This window comes from Lycium ferocissimum, chromosome 3, assembly GCF_029784015.1.
Source record: "Lycium ferocissimum isolate CSIRO_LF1 chromosome 3, AGI_CSIRO_Lferr_CH_V1, whole genome shotgun sequence".
Taxonomy (NCBI): Eukaryota; Viridiplantae; Streptophyta; class Magnoliopsida; order Solanales; family Solanaceae; genus Lycium; species Lycium ferocissimum.
In genome coordinates this window covers 10,926,707-10,944,368 of record NC_081344.1, presented here as the reverse complement: position 1 = coordinate 10,944,368, position 17,662 = coordinate 10,926,707, and the positions used below count along the sequence as shown (strand labels likewise).

The 17,662-nt window shown below is 32.7% G+C and overlaps 1 protein-coding gene across 1 annotated transcript; it reads right to left on the bottom strand.

Moving 5' to 3' along the window:
* Positions 1-254: 254 nt before the first annotated feature.
* Positions 255-5,678, bottom strand: LOC132049703 (adenosine kinase 2-like). Its single transcript, XM_059440607.1, has 12 exons — positions 5,520-5,678; positions 4,581-4,634; positions 3,379-3,425; positions 3,229-3,260; positions 3,037-3,138; positions 2,812-2,876; positions 2,538-2,614; positions 2,365-2,462; positions 2,210-2,280; positions 2,061-2,127; positions 1,801-1,984; positions 255-809 (listed from the first exon to the last, which is right to left on the bottom strand). Exons 1-12 carry the CDS (start codon positions 5,600-5,602, stop codon positions 670-672), a joined length of 1,020 nt encoding a protein of 339 aa, XP_059296590.1. The 5' UTR covers positions 5,603-5,678; the 3' UTR covers positions 255-669.
* Between the last annotated feature and the right edge of the window lie 11,984 nt (positions 5,679-17,662).

Genomic DNA, 17,662 nt, shown 5'->3' with positions numbered 1-17,662 from the left:
CTACGTGTACAACCATGTCTCTAGCTACTTACTATAAATTTGGCACTTACCGTCTATATAATAAACGCACCATAGTGACTCAAAGGGCATTTTGTTAAATCTAGCTTTATTCTTCAACCAAGTAGTTCAAAAGGCGTGCAAACATTAGTATAGCAGTATGGGCATGCATGTAATTTGGATTAAATGATCAAAAATGTAGTATTTCACATGAGAGCAATTGAACAATATAGGCAAGTCTAGGCAATCCGGAAGAACTTATGAACGATTTAACAAGATAGTTATAATGGCATTGTCAACACAAAAAGAGAAGCAGAAAACACATTCAACTTTCGTTTTGCCTGTGTTGGATCATCTACCTCTTCTTTTCTCCGTGATATAAAAACAAGGACAGTAAATGAAACAAACTAGCCTAACACACTTTCTTATCACGAACGAAAACTATAGAACCATCCTAATTGCAATAAAACGCAATTAAAATAGAATGTTATTCTTAATGACGAAAAAAGAAGGTAATGAAAATCCCTTACAACATATGGGATGAGAATTGGGATATGGATATACCTTGAGCAACTGGCATAACCCGTTAAAATGAAAAATACTAAAACCAGAAAATATTTCTGATTAACTGGAGTAAGAACATGGCAAGCACACAAGTGGAAAATCCCTCATTTAAAAATCGGGCTTCTCAGGGTATGTGCAACCAGGCCTTTGGATTATGACATTTGATGCATAACACCCTGCTTTTACACAATCTGCAATAGGTTTTTCTTGGACCAACTGTGCAAGGAATCCTCCAACAAATGCATCCCCTAAAAAAGTGTAAACACAAATTATGTAATTTCTTCTGTATTCTTGATTTGTCTACCGAGCAAAAGCGCTGTAGAACAGTGTGTACAAGGAAAATTATTACTGCAATTCGTGTGTCACACGAAACAGTTCAACCAATAAGCTAATGTTACTTTAGCCAAAGAATAAAAATTCTCTAAAAGGTAACCAGAGGCACTTAGGAAGTGTAATATTTTGTAAATTTTGTGAATGACTTTACGATTTGGTATAACATTTTAAATTTCCAAAAACTTTTAAAACTTCATGAAAGCAATTTTTCAGAAACAAAAAGAGAACCAAAAAGGTTAAATCGAGAAAGGTGCAAAGTGCCTTTAATAATTTGGTAAATGAGAAGTCCACAAATTTATAATCTGGTTCATACCAGCTTTAGTTTTAAATTTTCTAGAAAAAAGACTTAAAGCTTGTTAAATGCGTTAAAGGGTGCAGTTTTATCAGTACAGAGGCAAATATGACAGAATTCATAGCAGTCGTTAATTTCTCATATGGTCAATTGAACTTTTTCCACTATAACAATAAAGTCATAAAACTATCTTGTGACATTGAAGTAACTGAACTTAACCCACTATAATAGTAAAGTCACAAGACTATTTTCATCACATTAAATAAACTTAACTTCATCCATTAATAATCAAGTCACAAAACTTATCAACCATAACTATATAGTCACCTTGATGGGTAGGTTTGGTCGTTATAGTGCATAAAGTTTACTAACTTGACAATTATAGGTTCAGTTACTTTAACGTGACAAAAAAAACAATTTTGTAACTTGACTGTTATAGTGTGTCTAGTTTAGTTACTTTAAAGTGACAAAAGATAGTTTAATGACTTCACGTGAATTTAATCCCTCAATGCAAAGTATCAGTTAATTGGTACAAACATATATTTTCTACTAAATGAGTAGGTATTTTAACTCTATTGCAGTAGAAACGAGCAAAACTAATATAAAAAACATACCAGCACCATTGGTGTCAACTAGTTTCTCTTTTGGCAATGGAATTACTGGGAACAGCTTCACCTTCCCATCCTCAGCCACAACGACAGGATCAGCACCCTGTGTAATGACAGTGATTCTCTTGTGTGTTCCTGATGCCTTTGGCCATTGGGAGATCTTCAAAGCTATTTCTTCAACATTATCAGTCTGGTCATTAAACCATAAGTTAGCTATACAACACAAAACCCAAATAACTTTTAGAAAGCTAGAGCTAATCCATTACCTCCCAGCCATGAACTCTAGAGAAGGTTCTTGCTTCTGTCTCATTACCAAAGACAAAGTCCATATACCTGAAAACAAGATATGCAAGTCCTAATCAGTACCTATCTTCTACATTCAAGTAACCTTAAAGAGGTGGGACATTGGCCTTACGGCAAGACTTTCTCTTGTTGATCCTTGAAGAACTCACAGATAAATGGTGCTGAAAGGTTCATTGAAAAAACCTGCAGCAAATAGGAAAAGTACATGATTGTTCCATTTTCACACTACGAAAAACAGTCAAACATAATCGATGTCAACGGTCAGACCTTGTTCTTGGAAGCTGCATGCTCAGCAACAAGCTGAATAGATTCTGGAGAAACTGTGAGAAAGAATCCAGCAATGTAGAAATACTTGGCCTTCTCCACTGTATACACGTAGACATTAGTTTAACATGAAAATTAGGCATCTGCGCAGAAAAACCAGGACTAAGGATTCTTACCCAAAGCCCAGTTCTCCGGTTTTTTCAAATGGTCAACCTTGTAGCAGTTTGCAGCTGATAAGTTTGCAACCAGCGACCTGGAAAAATTTATTTCCAAACATCATCAGTTCATAAGAAGCATTTGAAACCTTGAGAAGACTTGAGTTTATCATGTTTTTAACCGTTACTGATTGAAAATTATTCTTGTTTCCCCTCCTTTTTCAGTCAGCATAAGCTTAAGAGTATTGTACAACAGCAAGGAGGAAAGACATTAAGCAAATTGCTCTAGACTGACCTTTCACCATCAAGCACACAGACAGCACAAGTACCGGTTGGACTCTCATCCTCATAGTAGTGAACCTAAATGCACCCATGTGTAAAGATCATATGAAATTAAAGCCTCTCTTTACCATGTTATTACACAAAATAATGAGTTGATAAATCTGAAAGTATTAATACCCCCTTCCCCCGCAAAAAAGAAAATGTCAAACAAGGAGAAAATTAGAGACAAAGAATCTACTTTAACACCAGCATCTTTTGCATTTTTCTTCATCTCCTCCCCAAACTTGTCCTTCCCAATAGAGCCCATGTAACTTGTTGCACCTGGAATTTGAAGCATCCACTGCAAATGAAAATGGAAAGTTATTCTTCAGGACAAAATAGCCCATGTAAGATTGCAACAACCAAGGGAAAAACAAAAATGAAAACACACCTGAGCTACTCTGATTGAATTTTGAGTTGCACCTGCAATTCATAATTTGAAAAAACAAAACAACATTGTTCAGTATCCCCTGGTATCTTCAATGCAAAATATCAATAAATAAAGATGTCAGTAAGCAAGCAACAAGTTATGGCAATTTACCTCCAGCAATGAATTCAACACTATACTTGGATGTCATTTCTTCATACCTAGGAAATAAAAAACTTTATCAGCATTTTGAATGAACAAGCATATTCCTATTCTTTGTTAAGGCACAAGACCAAACTTTTTTCTTCAGCACAATAAGTTCTAGTAACTACTCTCTCTTCGTGTTTGTATTCCAAACATGCAACTATTCAGCAAGCAAACCTTTCACCTTTAATATCAGAAAAGTAATACGCCCATCATTAGAACAATTCATATTGACCAGGAACAAGATTCACTGTAACCAGAAAAATATCTTTACAAGTATCTTTTGAATGAGGGTTTACTGCAAAGAGCCATGCACTTATGAAAGCAATAAGCCCATTCATAGAAAATATATAGAGATTTCATGGACAATACTAACATTCACGCAAAGTTTATTGGTTTTTGACAAGTCGTATTCAAAGGTTGTGATGATGGTATAATTTAAAGTGAATCCTCAAGATAGTTTCCCGCGATAATATGGCTTGAACCATTTGTATTTGCATATTCAATGATAACGCTACGTGATACAATCCTTGACTTCCAAATTGACAACAAATTTCAATCTGAAATAAAATGAGCACATATCGATTTAAAATAGGTTTTTTAAGTAGCTTGGTATTAACTTTAGCTTGTAGAATAACTACATGGTGTTTTAGAATTATTCAACATGGATAAGCAATGAGGCAATCCATTTAGAATATTATTTTACACATGAAATCAGGAATGACTGCGAGAAATATAATAATCAATCTTCAACTAATGATTTTGAATAAAATCCTCATTGCCTTCAAGCTGCAAATAATTTTTATCCTTAAATACATTATTAATGATTCTGAAACATGGGGCATTCCATATTTCTTACACAAGGTCATTTATTTCTCAATAAAGTTCTCTGCTTTCCTATTAGAAAGAAACTAGAACTGTTTTCTAGTGTTTTACAGAGCACATAAGTAACTAGCACAATCAACAGCAAGCTATCCCGACAATGGCACTCAAATGACAGTCGATAAAAAGAAAACAGTTCTGTAGTTCACTGCCTCTGAATCCAATCAGCTAATTAGAGGGGCAAACTTATCAAACGGAACGAAAAAACTTATTAGTGCAAACACAAAATGCAATCTCCTATACTAAGCTAGGCAATGCGGATAAACACATCAAACTAAGATGAAACTTACATAGGCAAGTGCTTGTCCTCAGCAAGAATAGCATTGTTTGGCTTGATGTCGTACCTGAGTTAATTCAAATAAGAATATGATATCGTACTCCCATACAAAGAATAAAACAAAATCCAAATCCAGGTAAAACTAATGCATTTTAAGAGCTATACTATACAACTTTACTCTAAAACTGAAATACAGCCCAACATAAATATATTACGCCACGTAGCCCAATATACAATATTATACAACATTATACGTGGGGAAAGCATTACACATAATGTATCAACCTTGTATAAAAGTGTATAATAGTGTATAAAAGGTGTTTATACTCAATATAGGCTACATGGCGTAAATATTTTCTCCCAGTAAACATAAAGCGTAAATTTCCCTAAAAGGAACTAAGTCATTTTAAGAGCTACTATACAACTTCGCTGTAAACTAAAACCTAAACAACAAATAATATCAGAAATACAAAAGATTCAAAATCAAAATCCACGTAAAAGCAATGCATTTTAAGAGCTACTACTACACAACTTTACTCTAACACTAAAAATAAAATAACGTACTTATAACATCACGAGTACGAAGATTCAAAATCAAAATCCAGGTAAAACTAACGCATTTTAAGAGCTACTATACAACTTTGCTCTAAAACTAAAAACTAAAAACTAAAAAAAGGATAATATTAGGAATACGAAGATTCAAAATCAATAAGAGTAATGTATGTAAATAAACATGTGGCATTCACCAGATCTAAGAATCAAAACTAATAAAACTGAACACTTTTGTATAGCTAAAAAATACAACAACAACAATGAACATCAGTGAAATCCTGAATGTAGTCAGGAGAGGGTAAAATATCATGACCCCTACCTATCGCCAGAGGTACTGTTTTCGAAAGACCCTCGGCTCAAGATGTATAGCTAAAAAATGCGAGAGAGTAATATTGCTTACTTGTTAAGGAAATCTTGATCGATAACAGCAGAGATATCGAGCAATGGATTGCCCATACCCAAAAGAATTCCTTCATTCTCCATTCTTTGATACTATTTCGTTTTTTGTTTCAGATCTTAAAGTAGGTGCAAATTTGGGTGTAGGTATTGAATGGTTTATATAGAAATAGCGTCGGTGTTGGTGGGTAAATGATGGTGACACGCTTGAATTTATATTTATTGTTCGAGTTTGGTTAATTCCTTTTTTAAGAAAATAAATACTTAACATTACTGCTAAATTTAGGGATCATTTTAATAATATATAATCTAATATAAAATATTACATTCATGTAGCCATATTTTCAATTTACATCCACATAGCCAAATTTTTTTTTGGCGATAGTGTTTATACATACGATGTACGACATTATACACTTGTTATAGACAATGTATAAACCTTATATGAGTGTATAAAAGGTTCATTTAGGGTAATACTAGAAATATGGGCTATTTCGGGTAAATATTTTCTCCAAATAGACATAGAGTGGTATTTTCTCTAAAAAGAATTTACAATAAACGATTTTATTGTATTAATGCATAAACGGTATCAAATAGTTAAATGATGCAGCAATATCAGTTATAATCCAACCAGGGGAAACCGAACTTAAATAACCTTACGTAACAACGAAATAGAAAATTACATAACAACGAAATATAAAACTTGGCTAAATTGTACGCGAGCATATTTCAAGATCTAGGAATATATATCAGATGTACATCTTCAAAGAAACTCGTAAGCTTTCAGATATCTTCACAAGTAGTTACTATCTCGAATGAATCTACACTTCTTTTCAATATCATATCCACCACAGCATATTTAACCATCCATTTTCCTTAGCATTTTTCAATGCTTCACAAATTAGAGTGCTTCAGCGGTGATAACTTAGTGCTCATAAATTGGTTAATAACTTATCATAAAACTAAATACACTCGTCATCTCAATTTATATGAAGGTATTTCATGATTAGACATAAAATTTAAGAGAAAAGAGAAGATTTTTGAAATTTGTGATCTAAAATAAATTATATAAATTTGTTGCATTAATTATCTCGTTAAGCATCAAATAAAACATTTAAGTTAAATTGTTACTAAAAATAAAAAATATCTTGTTATGGCCGACTAAAAAAATAATGTAACATAAATTGAGATCAGAATAATAACATCCACTTAAACTTGTCGAACTACTTATTGAACTAGAGAGGTCTCTAATTATATGATATCCTTGCAATTAGAGAGTCGTTTCCTACCCCCAAAAAAAAAAAAAAAAAGTACGGCATATGTCGCAAATATTTGCAGATATTAGACTAGTGTACAAATAAGTTATTCATTTGAAAAAGATGTAAATAACTGATAAGTTTATAGTTAGATAAAATTTTATTATATTTGAAGTAAAGATAATAAATTTGATTAAGATCGGTCAAATTACAATAAAAAATAAAAATGTGTAAACGGCCAAAACTGAACTTCATAATTTCATTAAGTAATTGATACTAACTTTTTAAAATAAAAAATAAAAGGACCAAACTCAACGAGACATTGGGCTTTTCAGATATCGAAGTCAAAAATTGTTAGGTTCCACTTTCACCAACCATTTCAATTTCTTTTTCCGCACATACTTCTCTTTGTGCTGATTTTCAATATTTTGGAAATAAACAAGGGAAGAGAAAAGAAGAAGGAAAAACAGTTTCTTCGCCAAATACACAAATAAACCACTAAATTTGACTCGTCAGTTAGCCCTTATTTGTTCTTATTAAAATTAAAACGTCCGAATAAGAATCTAAACATATGTTTGAATGGTAAAATGTGATACCAAGATCTAAATATCAAACATTTAAGAATGTTTGTTTTCTCAATATTTCAATGTATAAAAAAATTATTTAAAAATTAATAAAAATAATATTAAATAAAAATTAATCAATTTAATATTATATCAACAAATTTTTTTTTCTAAACATATATAGTAGCGATGGCTAACGGTCGTAGTTGTCGATGTCGACTTTGAGTGGTGGTTGGTGTTAGTATTGGTTGTGGGTAGTACTTAGTGATGATAATGTCTGCTAGTAGCAGTTAATATTGGTGATAGTTGATGGCGGTGACAAATAATTGTGATGGATGATATTGACAACCAATGATATTGGTGCTAGTGGTGATTGGCCGTATATAGTAGTAGTTGATGGTGGTAATTGTCGACAGTAATTGATGATTGTTGTTTTAATGGAGAATTGCAATTGATGATGATGATTGTAATTTATAAATAATGACTATTGGTTTGACAACTGACTGTAATGATTAATGGCGAAGATAATTGTGGCTGAGAATGATAGATGTGGATCGTGGTAATGAGCGGTGGACGACGGTGGTTGTCAGTGGTGAATGGAGCTTTTTGAGCCTTTCCGCAGTAACTATGGCCTTTTCCATAAGCAAGATATATATGCTTCTGCAAGGAGTTTTCATGAGTATGTAAGGTGTTTTTTTTTTTTTTTTTTTTTTTTTGTGAAAGGAAGGGGGTGGGGGGTGGAGTGTATCATTGAGGTTTTTCACTCTCAAATCAAGTATAAAATACACTATTCAGCATGAGACATTTAGTAGGCGTTTGGTAACCAAATATTTTTCACTTTATTTGAATTTTTGAAGTTGGAGTTGAAGTTGGAATTGAAGATGGAGTTGTGTTTGGTTATAGTTTTTGCAAAGAATATTTGGTTGTTTGAATGTATTGAAAGTGAAAAAAGTGAAAACAAGGTTTTAGATGTTTTTCAAATTCCAATTGTATTTGGAATTTTCATGACCAAACGTTGATTTTCAAATAAAATGAAATAATTTTTCAAAAAAAAGTGAAAAATGCTCATGGCCAAACGGGTCCTAAGGGGTGTTTAAAGGTGACTAAAAAAGTTGAGAAGTCTAAGAGCCCGTTTGGATTTTTGTCAAAAAAGCGCTTTTAAGATAAATCTTAAAGATTTTTAAGTCAAAGTTATTTTATAAATAAGCGATTCGTGTTTGGATAAAAGTGCTTAAAGGATTTTTAGAAGTAAGGATAGTATTGAAATTAACGAAAAATATAAGGGATAAAAGGTAAAATTGTTGGTCAAACTTAATGACTTTTAAGCCAAAAAAAAAAAGTTGGGATTGAACAACTTCTTGATTTTGATTTATTTTAAGCACATTTTTATTTAATTTAAGCTGTTTTTTATTGTTGCCAAACGCTTAAATAAGTTAAAAATGGCTTATAAGCTGGTTTGGCCAACTTATAAGCCAATCCAAACAGGCTCTAATTAATATTTCATTTCAAATTGAGGAATTATTTGTGTATTTGACCTAGTCACTTTATTCTACACAAAAATTACCAGGAGTACCTTATATAAATGAGCAAATATATATATATATATATATATATATATATATATATATATATATATATATATATATATATTAAAATCTCATTTCATCAAATGGGAAGAGTTTAAACTTTCAAATAACTTCAGTCATGATTTATATAAAGAAAATGGTAAAAAAATTGTGGGAGAAAAATAATTTTCACCTAGAAGTAGCAAAACTTTCTTCCTAGTGGTTGAGAATTTGATATTTCATCTCATTTCTTTTGGGGAATGTTGTGATATTTTAAAGATTATGACACATAGACACCAAGTGTCATGCCAATAATCTATAGTGCAAGTGAAATTATATGTGGATTTTGTGATTATTGGCATTACTTGGAGAAGTGGCAAGTGAAAATATATAGGGCACTATGCATGGTTGATTCAAGACAAGTGTCTTTAACACTTATCATTATTTTACCATTTCTCATCTATTATAAATAGCCTTAACATTGCCATCCATTATACACACTAGAGGTGGCAATTTGAGCTCATATTTAAAACATTAGCTCATTTTATCCACATGTTAGTGAGTTGGGTCACTCATATTTCAGGTGGTAAATATGGGTTTCAAGTCTCTCTTTAACCCATAAAAATATGGGCAAATATGGGTAAAATATGGTTATCCATATAAGAACAAACTAGACCCAGTAACAACTCATTTTGAAAATGAGAAATTTCTTTCTTACCCTACCACCCACGCCAACCCTTACCCCGCCACCACCCCGCCATGCCCCCACAACCCCCACACATTTTTTTTTATTTCATATACTTTATTTTTCTTTTATAAGAAGCTTATAAAAAGGAGAATTTTTTTTTTTCACCTCCCACTCCGATCCCTACCCCCCCCCCCCCCCTAAAATTCAATTTCATATATTTTACCTTTATAAAATTTTATAAAAAAATGGAAAAAAAAAGTCTTACCCCTACCACACCCTCCACGACACCCCCCCCCCCCCCACCCCAAAATTTCAATTTCAAATATTTTACTTTTATAAAAAATGAAAAAAAATTCTTACCCCCACGCCCCCCCCCCAAAAAAAAAAATCAATTTCCAATATTTTACTTTTATAAAAGTTTTATAAAAAATGGAAAAAAAAATTCTTACCCCGCGCCACACCCTCCACGACCCCCCCCCCCCCCCCCCCCCAATTTCAATTTTCATATAAATTACTTCTATAAAAAATTTATAAATAATGGAAAAGAATTTCCGGTCCCCCCCTCCCCCCAAAAAAAAAAATCAATTTCATACGTTTTACTTTTATAAACAAATTCTTGCCCCCACCCCTCACACCCTGAAATTTATATGAAAAAATTAATTTAACTTGACAAAAGAAAAAAATACAAACATACACTTGAAATAATATTATACTTGTATAATATGGGTTAACCATAACCAACTCAACCATTTATCACCCAACCCATATTTACCCATATAAAATATGGACGGTTTGAAACCCAACCCATTTTTGTTCAAACCATTTTCAACCAAACCCACCCATTTGCCACCGCTAATACACACACAAACAGTGAGCATCAACACCTATTAAACACACGCCTATCCTCTCATCTTTTTCGGCTTTTCCATTTTGCTCCATCCGTATAACCAAGAACGGATTCCAATAATAATTACCTACTACAAAGCCTTCTTTTTTTAATTATTATTATTATTATTATTATTATTATTATTATTATTATTATATAACTTGCTGGTATTATTTAAATTTTGCTGATTCCTATATCTTTTAATTATAATATTAGAGAAGAGCTTGTTTAATTAAGAAAACATTTATTCTTTGAAATAGTTTCTTAAGATAAGGTTTCAAAGACGACTCAAGTCGATCGTGTATTTACTAAATTATTACCGTAGTAATATTTAGTTTTTTCAAGTGTTGTTATATTATTTTACTAAGTAAATAATAATATTATTATTGTGCTTTTGTTGGTAAATAAATTATCATAGTAATATTTATTTTTCAAGTGTTGGTATATTACTTTGATAAATAAATAATACTTATTATTATATCTGGTTTAGTTTGTGACTTTCCCAACAATCTAAGAAACTATGGCAAATAATATCACTCGTGAAATTAATGATAATACCGATATGAGTGTTGTCATGGCTGCTCCCATTCCCGTCATCTTGCCAGATGTCCATGGTGATGCAGATGGATTAACGTGTCCACAATTTAGCCAAATGATTATGCCAAAATTCAGGTATGTAAATGGACATGTTTACAAGCTCAAAGCCAATAATAAAACCTTCATGAAAAATACACCTCAATGCAAGAGAATTTTTGCGAGAAATGACAATCCCGTTAAGTCAAAAATAAATTTGATCGAAGTGGATGATATAATTATTGTGGTCATTTCAGAAATAAATCCTTGAGGCCAATGTGAGAAACTGGGTGATAGACTCTGGTGCTACTAGGCTCATTTGTGTAAATAAAAATAATTTTGTGTCATACATCCGAGTTGATGAAGGAGAAGAAATTGTTTATCTTAGTGACTCAAGGACAACTCAAGTTCTTGGGAAAGGAAAAGTTCTTCTCAAACTCACATTCGGTAAAAAATTCTAGCATTGAGTGATGGTTGCATGTTCCTAATAAACTAATTTGATCTCTGTGGGATTATTAGGAAAAGTTGGGGTGAAGGTTTCTTTTGAAGAAAATGAGGTCGTGTTGACCAAAAATAATATTTTGGTAGGCAAAGGATCTTGTAACCATGGCCTATTTATGCTTAATGTTTCTAATGATATCTGTGAAAATTTAATTCTGCTTATATGGTTGAGTCTATTTCTTTATGGCATGCTAGACTAGGACATGTTAATACTGCATATGTAAAGAAGATGCAGTCGTTGGGTTTAATATCTGGTTTAGACTCAAATAATTTTGACAAGTGTGAAATATGCGTTGAAGCTAAAATTACTAAAAAGTCTAGTTTTTCAGTAAATAGAGACACTGAGTTTATTATCTTTGATTCACACTGATTTAGGTGATTTAAAGTGAGTTATATTCACATCAGTCTAATGGATTAGCTGAAAGGAAAAATAGAACATTGAAGGAAATGATGAATTCCATGTTAGTCAGTTCTAATGCACCTGATAATTTGTGGGGTGAAGCTATTTTATCCGCATGTCATTTACAAAATAGAATTTAATAAAGAACCGGCAAAACTCCTTATGAATTGTGGAAAGGTTATCAACCTAATTTGAAATATTTAAAAGTGTGGGGGTGTCTTACTAAAGTTTTTTTGCCTGAATCAAAAAAGAGAAAAATAGGTTCAAATAGGTTCTAGGACAGCTGATTGCATGTTGATTGGATATGCTGAACATGGTGCTGCATATCGATTTCTTGTTTTGAAAAGTGATGTGCTTGATTGCAATACTATAATTGAGACAAAGAATGCTGAATTTTTTGAACATATTTTTCCACTGTTTGATAAAATTTCTCATGCACCTATTGAAAGAAATAATGAGGTTACCTCTAATGATTCGAGAAGGAGCAAAAGGCCTACGAAAGAATATTTTAGCAAAAGGCCTAGGAAAGAATATTTTTCTTATGAAAATGATTTTCAAACTTTTCTTGTCGATAATGAACCATCAAATTATTTTGAAGCTATATATTCTTCTGATGCTAAATTTTGGAAAGACGCAATAAAAATGGAAATTGATTCTATCATGAAAAATAATACATGGTTTTAATTGATTTACCTCTTGGTGCAAAACCTATTGGTTGTAAATGGATTGTCAAAAAGAAACTTAATCCTGATGGCTCTATAGATAAATATAAAGCTTGATTAGTAGCAAAAGGATTTTCTTAAAAGCAAAATATTGATTATTTTGATACATTTGCACCAGTGACTAGAATTTCTTCTATTCGAGTTTTAATTGCCTTAGCATCAATTCACAAGATTTTTATCCATCAAACGGATGTAAAAACAGTCTTTTTAAACGGTGATTTAGAAGAAGAGATTTATATGGGTCAACCTGAGGGATATGTAGTTTCGGACAAGAAAATAAAGTTTGTAAATTAATGAAATCACTTTACTTATTTAATTTGATGACATGAGAAATTTGATCAAGTCTTACAGAGCGGTTTTTCTTGTTGAAGTGGATAAATGTGTTTATACTAAAGTGGTAGACAAAGATTAAGTGATAATATGCTTATATGTTGATGAGATGCTCATATTTGGTACAAATTTAAATATTGTGAAAAGTACCAAATTATTTTTGTCTACTAACTTTGATATGAAAGATTTGGGTGAAGTAAATATGATATTGGGAGTTAAAGTTATAAGGAGTGATGATAAAAGTTGTAAGGAGTGATGATAATATATTGCTGTCACAAAAACATTATGTGGAGAGACTTCTTAAGAAGTTTGAATGTTTTGAGGTGATGTACTGGCCACTCCTTATGATGCTAACTCTTAATTGAAAAAGATTGGTCTAAAATTATTGGGAGTCGATGCATTTAATGCAGATATTATGGTGTGTGTGTTATCACGATTCGACAGGTATCCGGGCTAACCACCGAACACCACTCACTTACTTTTTATCTGCTATTATTCATACTATATGCTCATAATCATATAAACCGCTATTTTCTCGAATTACATTTACTTTTATAAACATAAGCCCTTCGGCTATCAAATAATATATGCATATTTGTACTACCCACGCCGCGTATCTAGGATTAGACATCCGGACGGGGACAGACCCCGCATGGGGACATATATATACCAAAAGAGAAATCAGGCTGGCACTTAGAATATTCTCTCCTGCATGAACACTCGAAGAAAGGATTACGAATAAGACCGAGTATGTAAAGCGAAACAACAATAAGGCATCAATAAACCGAGAAGGCATAAAACAAGGAGCAAAGAATCGTGAATCAGGATGCGCACACTTTCGTATCATCATCATATCATATATCCATAATCGTAATCTACCGACCATATAGGTTTAATCAATAGCATCATTTCGCGCTCAGCATCCCCGCGTCCGTTTGCCGCCCACTGTGTCCGCCCATGCCACCGGTGCGTATAGTCGTCGCCTTTATACAACGGTGTGATATCATCATATACTCATTACATCATGCTTATCATAACATGCTTATCATAGTATGCTTATCATAACTCATCATGGTATGCTTGACATCATATACTTATCACAATATACGCAGGGGACTCTTAGCCTATTCATACTTTAAGACGTAAGGTCGTGGAATGTCATTATGGCATTCTTACGTATTCCGCCTCGCCTTTGAAGGAACAAGCATAAGGTGAGTGTGCACAATGATCAATATCATTAAATTACACAAACGTCATCATTAGCTTCTTGCATCATATCAGGTTATAGTATTTCTAGATTAACTTGCTATCATCATTTTCGTATTCATCTATATATTTCTTATCTCGTATAGCTATTCATGAGAGAGGACTCTTAACTTTCTTGGAGATGGAACATTCATAGTAAAAGAGGAAATTCATGTTAGGACTGAAGAAAGGATTAGCCCTCACATACCATGCCGCTAGCTACTCTATCGCTTGTTCGTTCTCCTTAATGCGCTTGTCTATACCTTCAATGAATTCATATCGACATTAGTTATGTCATCGTAAAAAACATACTTACTAAGGCTATAGAAATTTGGGCAGCGCTTCCTTTGTTTATACTACTTTCCGCCCTATTCCATATCAATTCCCAACATTCATAATAATCATCACAATATGATTAACAACAATCATCATTCATTCATATGATTCGTATTTCATAATTCACCTCAATTTCCCATAATCATGACTAAAAATCCATCGTCATATTCTTTCGTATCAACACTCATTTCATGTCCATGTCATTTATAACACATTTATATCACAACCCAACAACATTCATGATTCAATTCCAACTATGTCTCAAAACGTCACTATTCATCATTCATAACCCGTAAAGTGGAATACGGACCGTCCCTCGTGGTCGTCTTTAACCTTGGAATCCAAACTTTGCAAAGATGCATGGTGATTTACGACCATGGTTTTTGCCGTATTTCATGTCCGTCCACTGTGTCGTATTTAACCATTTCTCCACCGGCGTAAAAGTTGAAACCTTTGCATGCCATTTTACGACCAGTTATTTACGGACCGTATTCCACTTTACGGTCCGTATTTGACCACGACTACCGGCGCTTGCCAACTTTCAACTTTTTCACATTTCTAGACTTTTTATTCTATTCATTCCCATCCATTTACATACATTGCCCATGAAACATTATACACTCGCACTCCTCGCTCTCATCACTAGTTGTGTTGCTCAACGGGAAATTTTTTCGAGGTGTAACATAGACTGAGTAGATATACTCATAATCCCAATCAAGAGCATTGATCTGCATTAATTAGACTGATGAAATATTTGAGAGGAACCATGACTTATGGTATCCTGTATAGTGGATTCCCTTCTACTTTAGAAGGGTAAGTTGCAATTTGAATTTCTTATTCAGATAATACAAAATCCACTAGTGGCTATATGTGGGGGTGCAATATCGTGGAAATCGGCCCAAGGTATCGATCATTGCTAGATTGACTATGGAGTCAGAGTTTGTAACTCTGGAGTGAGTTGGTTCTGAGGATGAGTACCTAAGAAATTTCTTAGCGAATATCCCTTCAATGAAGGATGAGTTGCCCCCGTGGCGCGCGTGATTTGTGATTGTAAGCTATTGTAAAGAATAAAGACACACGAGATTGAGACATGAAGCTGAAAGATGGAATAATTTCCATTGATTATGTGAACTCAAAAATGAATTTTGTCGATTCTCTGACTAAACTCGGGAAGAAAATTAATTCTTCAAACCTCAAGAGAGACGGGGTTAAGGCCATTTTATTGTCAATAGAGTATGTGATTGGAGATCCCATAAAGTAGATCATATGGGTAATAACAAGTCGTTATTGTGCGCATTCAAAGAGAGTGCTTAATCCGTTAATAATCTTGATGGATGAGTTATTAACTTTAATGAATTCATAGTCCTTATGGATGGTGTATTTGCCGTGTACATTGTGAATTCACCTATACGAGATCGCCGAGATTTTGGTTTCTTGAAACGTGCATGGCCCAGGGCACAAAACCGCGTTGAACAAAAATTACGGAGTCGAAACGTGTCGTAAAGTCTTTGACTTACAATAAGAATTATTGATTCATAGAAATTTTATATTTCACCAGTAATTCTGTAAGTTAAATTTTATCGGTCTAAGTTTGACATATAGCCCAAAAGTCACCAAACCTACTGCATTTCAGACATGCAAATCTAGCAAGTTATACATTTTTTCCTTACAAATCTTTAAAATAGTGGGGATTGTTGTGATATTTTAAAGATTATGACACATAGACACCAAGTGTCATGCCAATGATCTATAGTGCAAGTGAAATTATATTTTGTGACTAATGGCTTTACTTGGAGAAGTGGGAAGTGAAAATATATGTGGCAATATGCATGGTTGATTCAAGGCAAGTGTCTTTAACACTTGTCATCGTTTACCATTTCTCATCTATTATAAATAGCCTCAACATTGCCATCCATTATACACACACAATCAGTGAGCATCAACACCTATTAAACACACGCCTATCCTCTCTTCTTTTTTGGCTTTTCCATTTTCCTCCATCCGTATAACCATGAACGGATTCCAATAATAATTACCTACTACAAAGCCTTATTATTATTATTATTATTATTATTATTATTATTATTATTATTATTATTATTATTATTATTATTATTATTATTATTATTATTATTATATAACGTATTATTTAAATTTTGTTGTTATTTCTAACTATAATACTCTATTGCTTGTTTAATTTGAGAAACATTTCACAAGAAATAATTAGGAACGATTCTGACTGTGTATTTACCGTAGTAATATTTAGGTGCTAAGTAAATAATAATATTATTATTGTGCTTTTGTTGGTAAATAAATTATCATAGTAATATTTATTTTTTCAAGTATTGTAATTTTACTTTGATAAATAAATAATATTTATTATTATACTGATTTATTTTGTGAGTTTCCCAGCAGGAATCCAATCAAGGGACCTGAAAAGCACCCTCCTTCATTCCCTATTTAATCTTTTCTTTTCGCATCAGGGAAGGGAAAATGATACAAGTAGAGTTTTTATTTTAAATTTGACTTGACATAAAAAGGAGGAAGGAAATTAGGAAAGTAAAAATAATTTCTGTTAGGTCACTAATAAGAGCTGTCAAAACGATTATTTTAAATTTGACTTGACATAAAAAGGAGGAAGGAAATTAGGGACAAGCTGCGATCCAATTTCATTTGAACAGGCCTTTAAGCGGACATTCCGAATTGGTTAAATTGAAAAGTTTTTCTAGGGGTGATAAACTAAAATTGCTACTACAAAGTTACTCTTATTTAATTTTGAAAAGTATACACTATGCACAATTGTTACAGTACTTTGATTTGCTATCTTTATCTTGTAATTGTGTATATATGCAGTCATTGTTAGAGGGTACTGTAAAATTTTCCTTCTCTCTCTTTAATTGGAGAGGCAGTTTGGTGTTGATTAGGAAATAGTGGATTTTTTCAATTTGGTTGTCCCCTCTGATTTCTTATGGTTTGATCATTATGGAGTGTTGTTTATAGGAATCTTTATATGACTAAATTACAAGAGCGTCGCACTAGGAAAGAGATAACAATGAAAGACAAAAGTATCAGGAACATAACA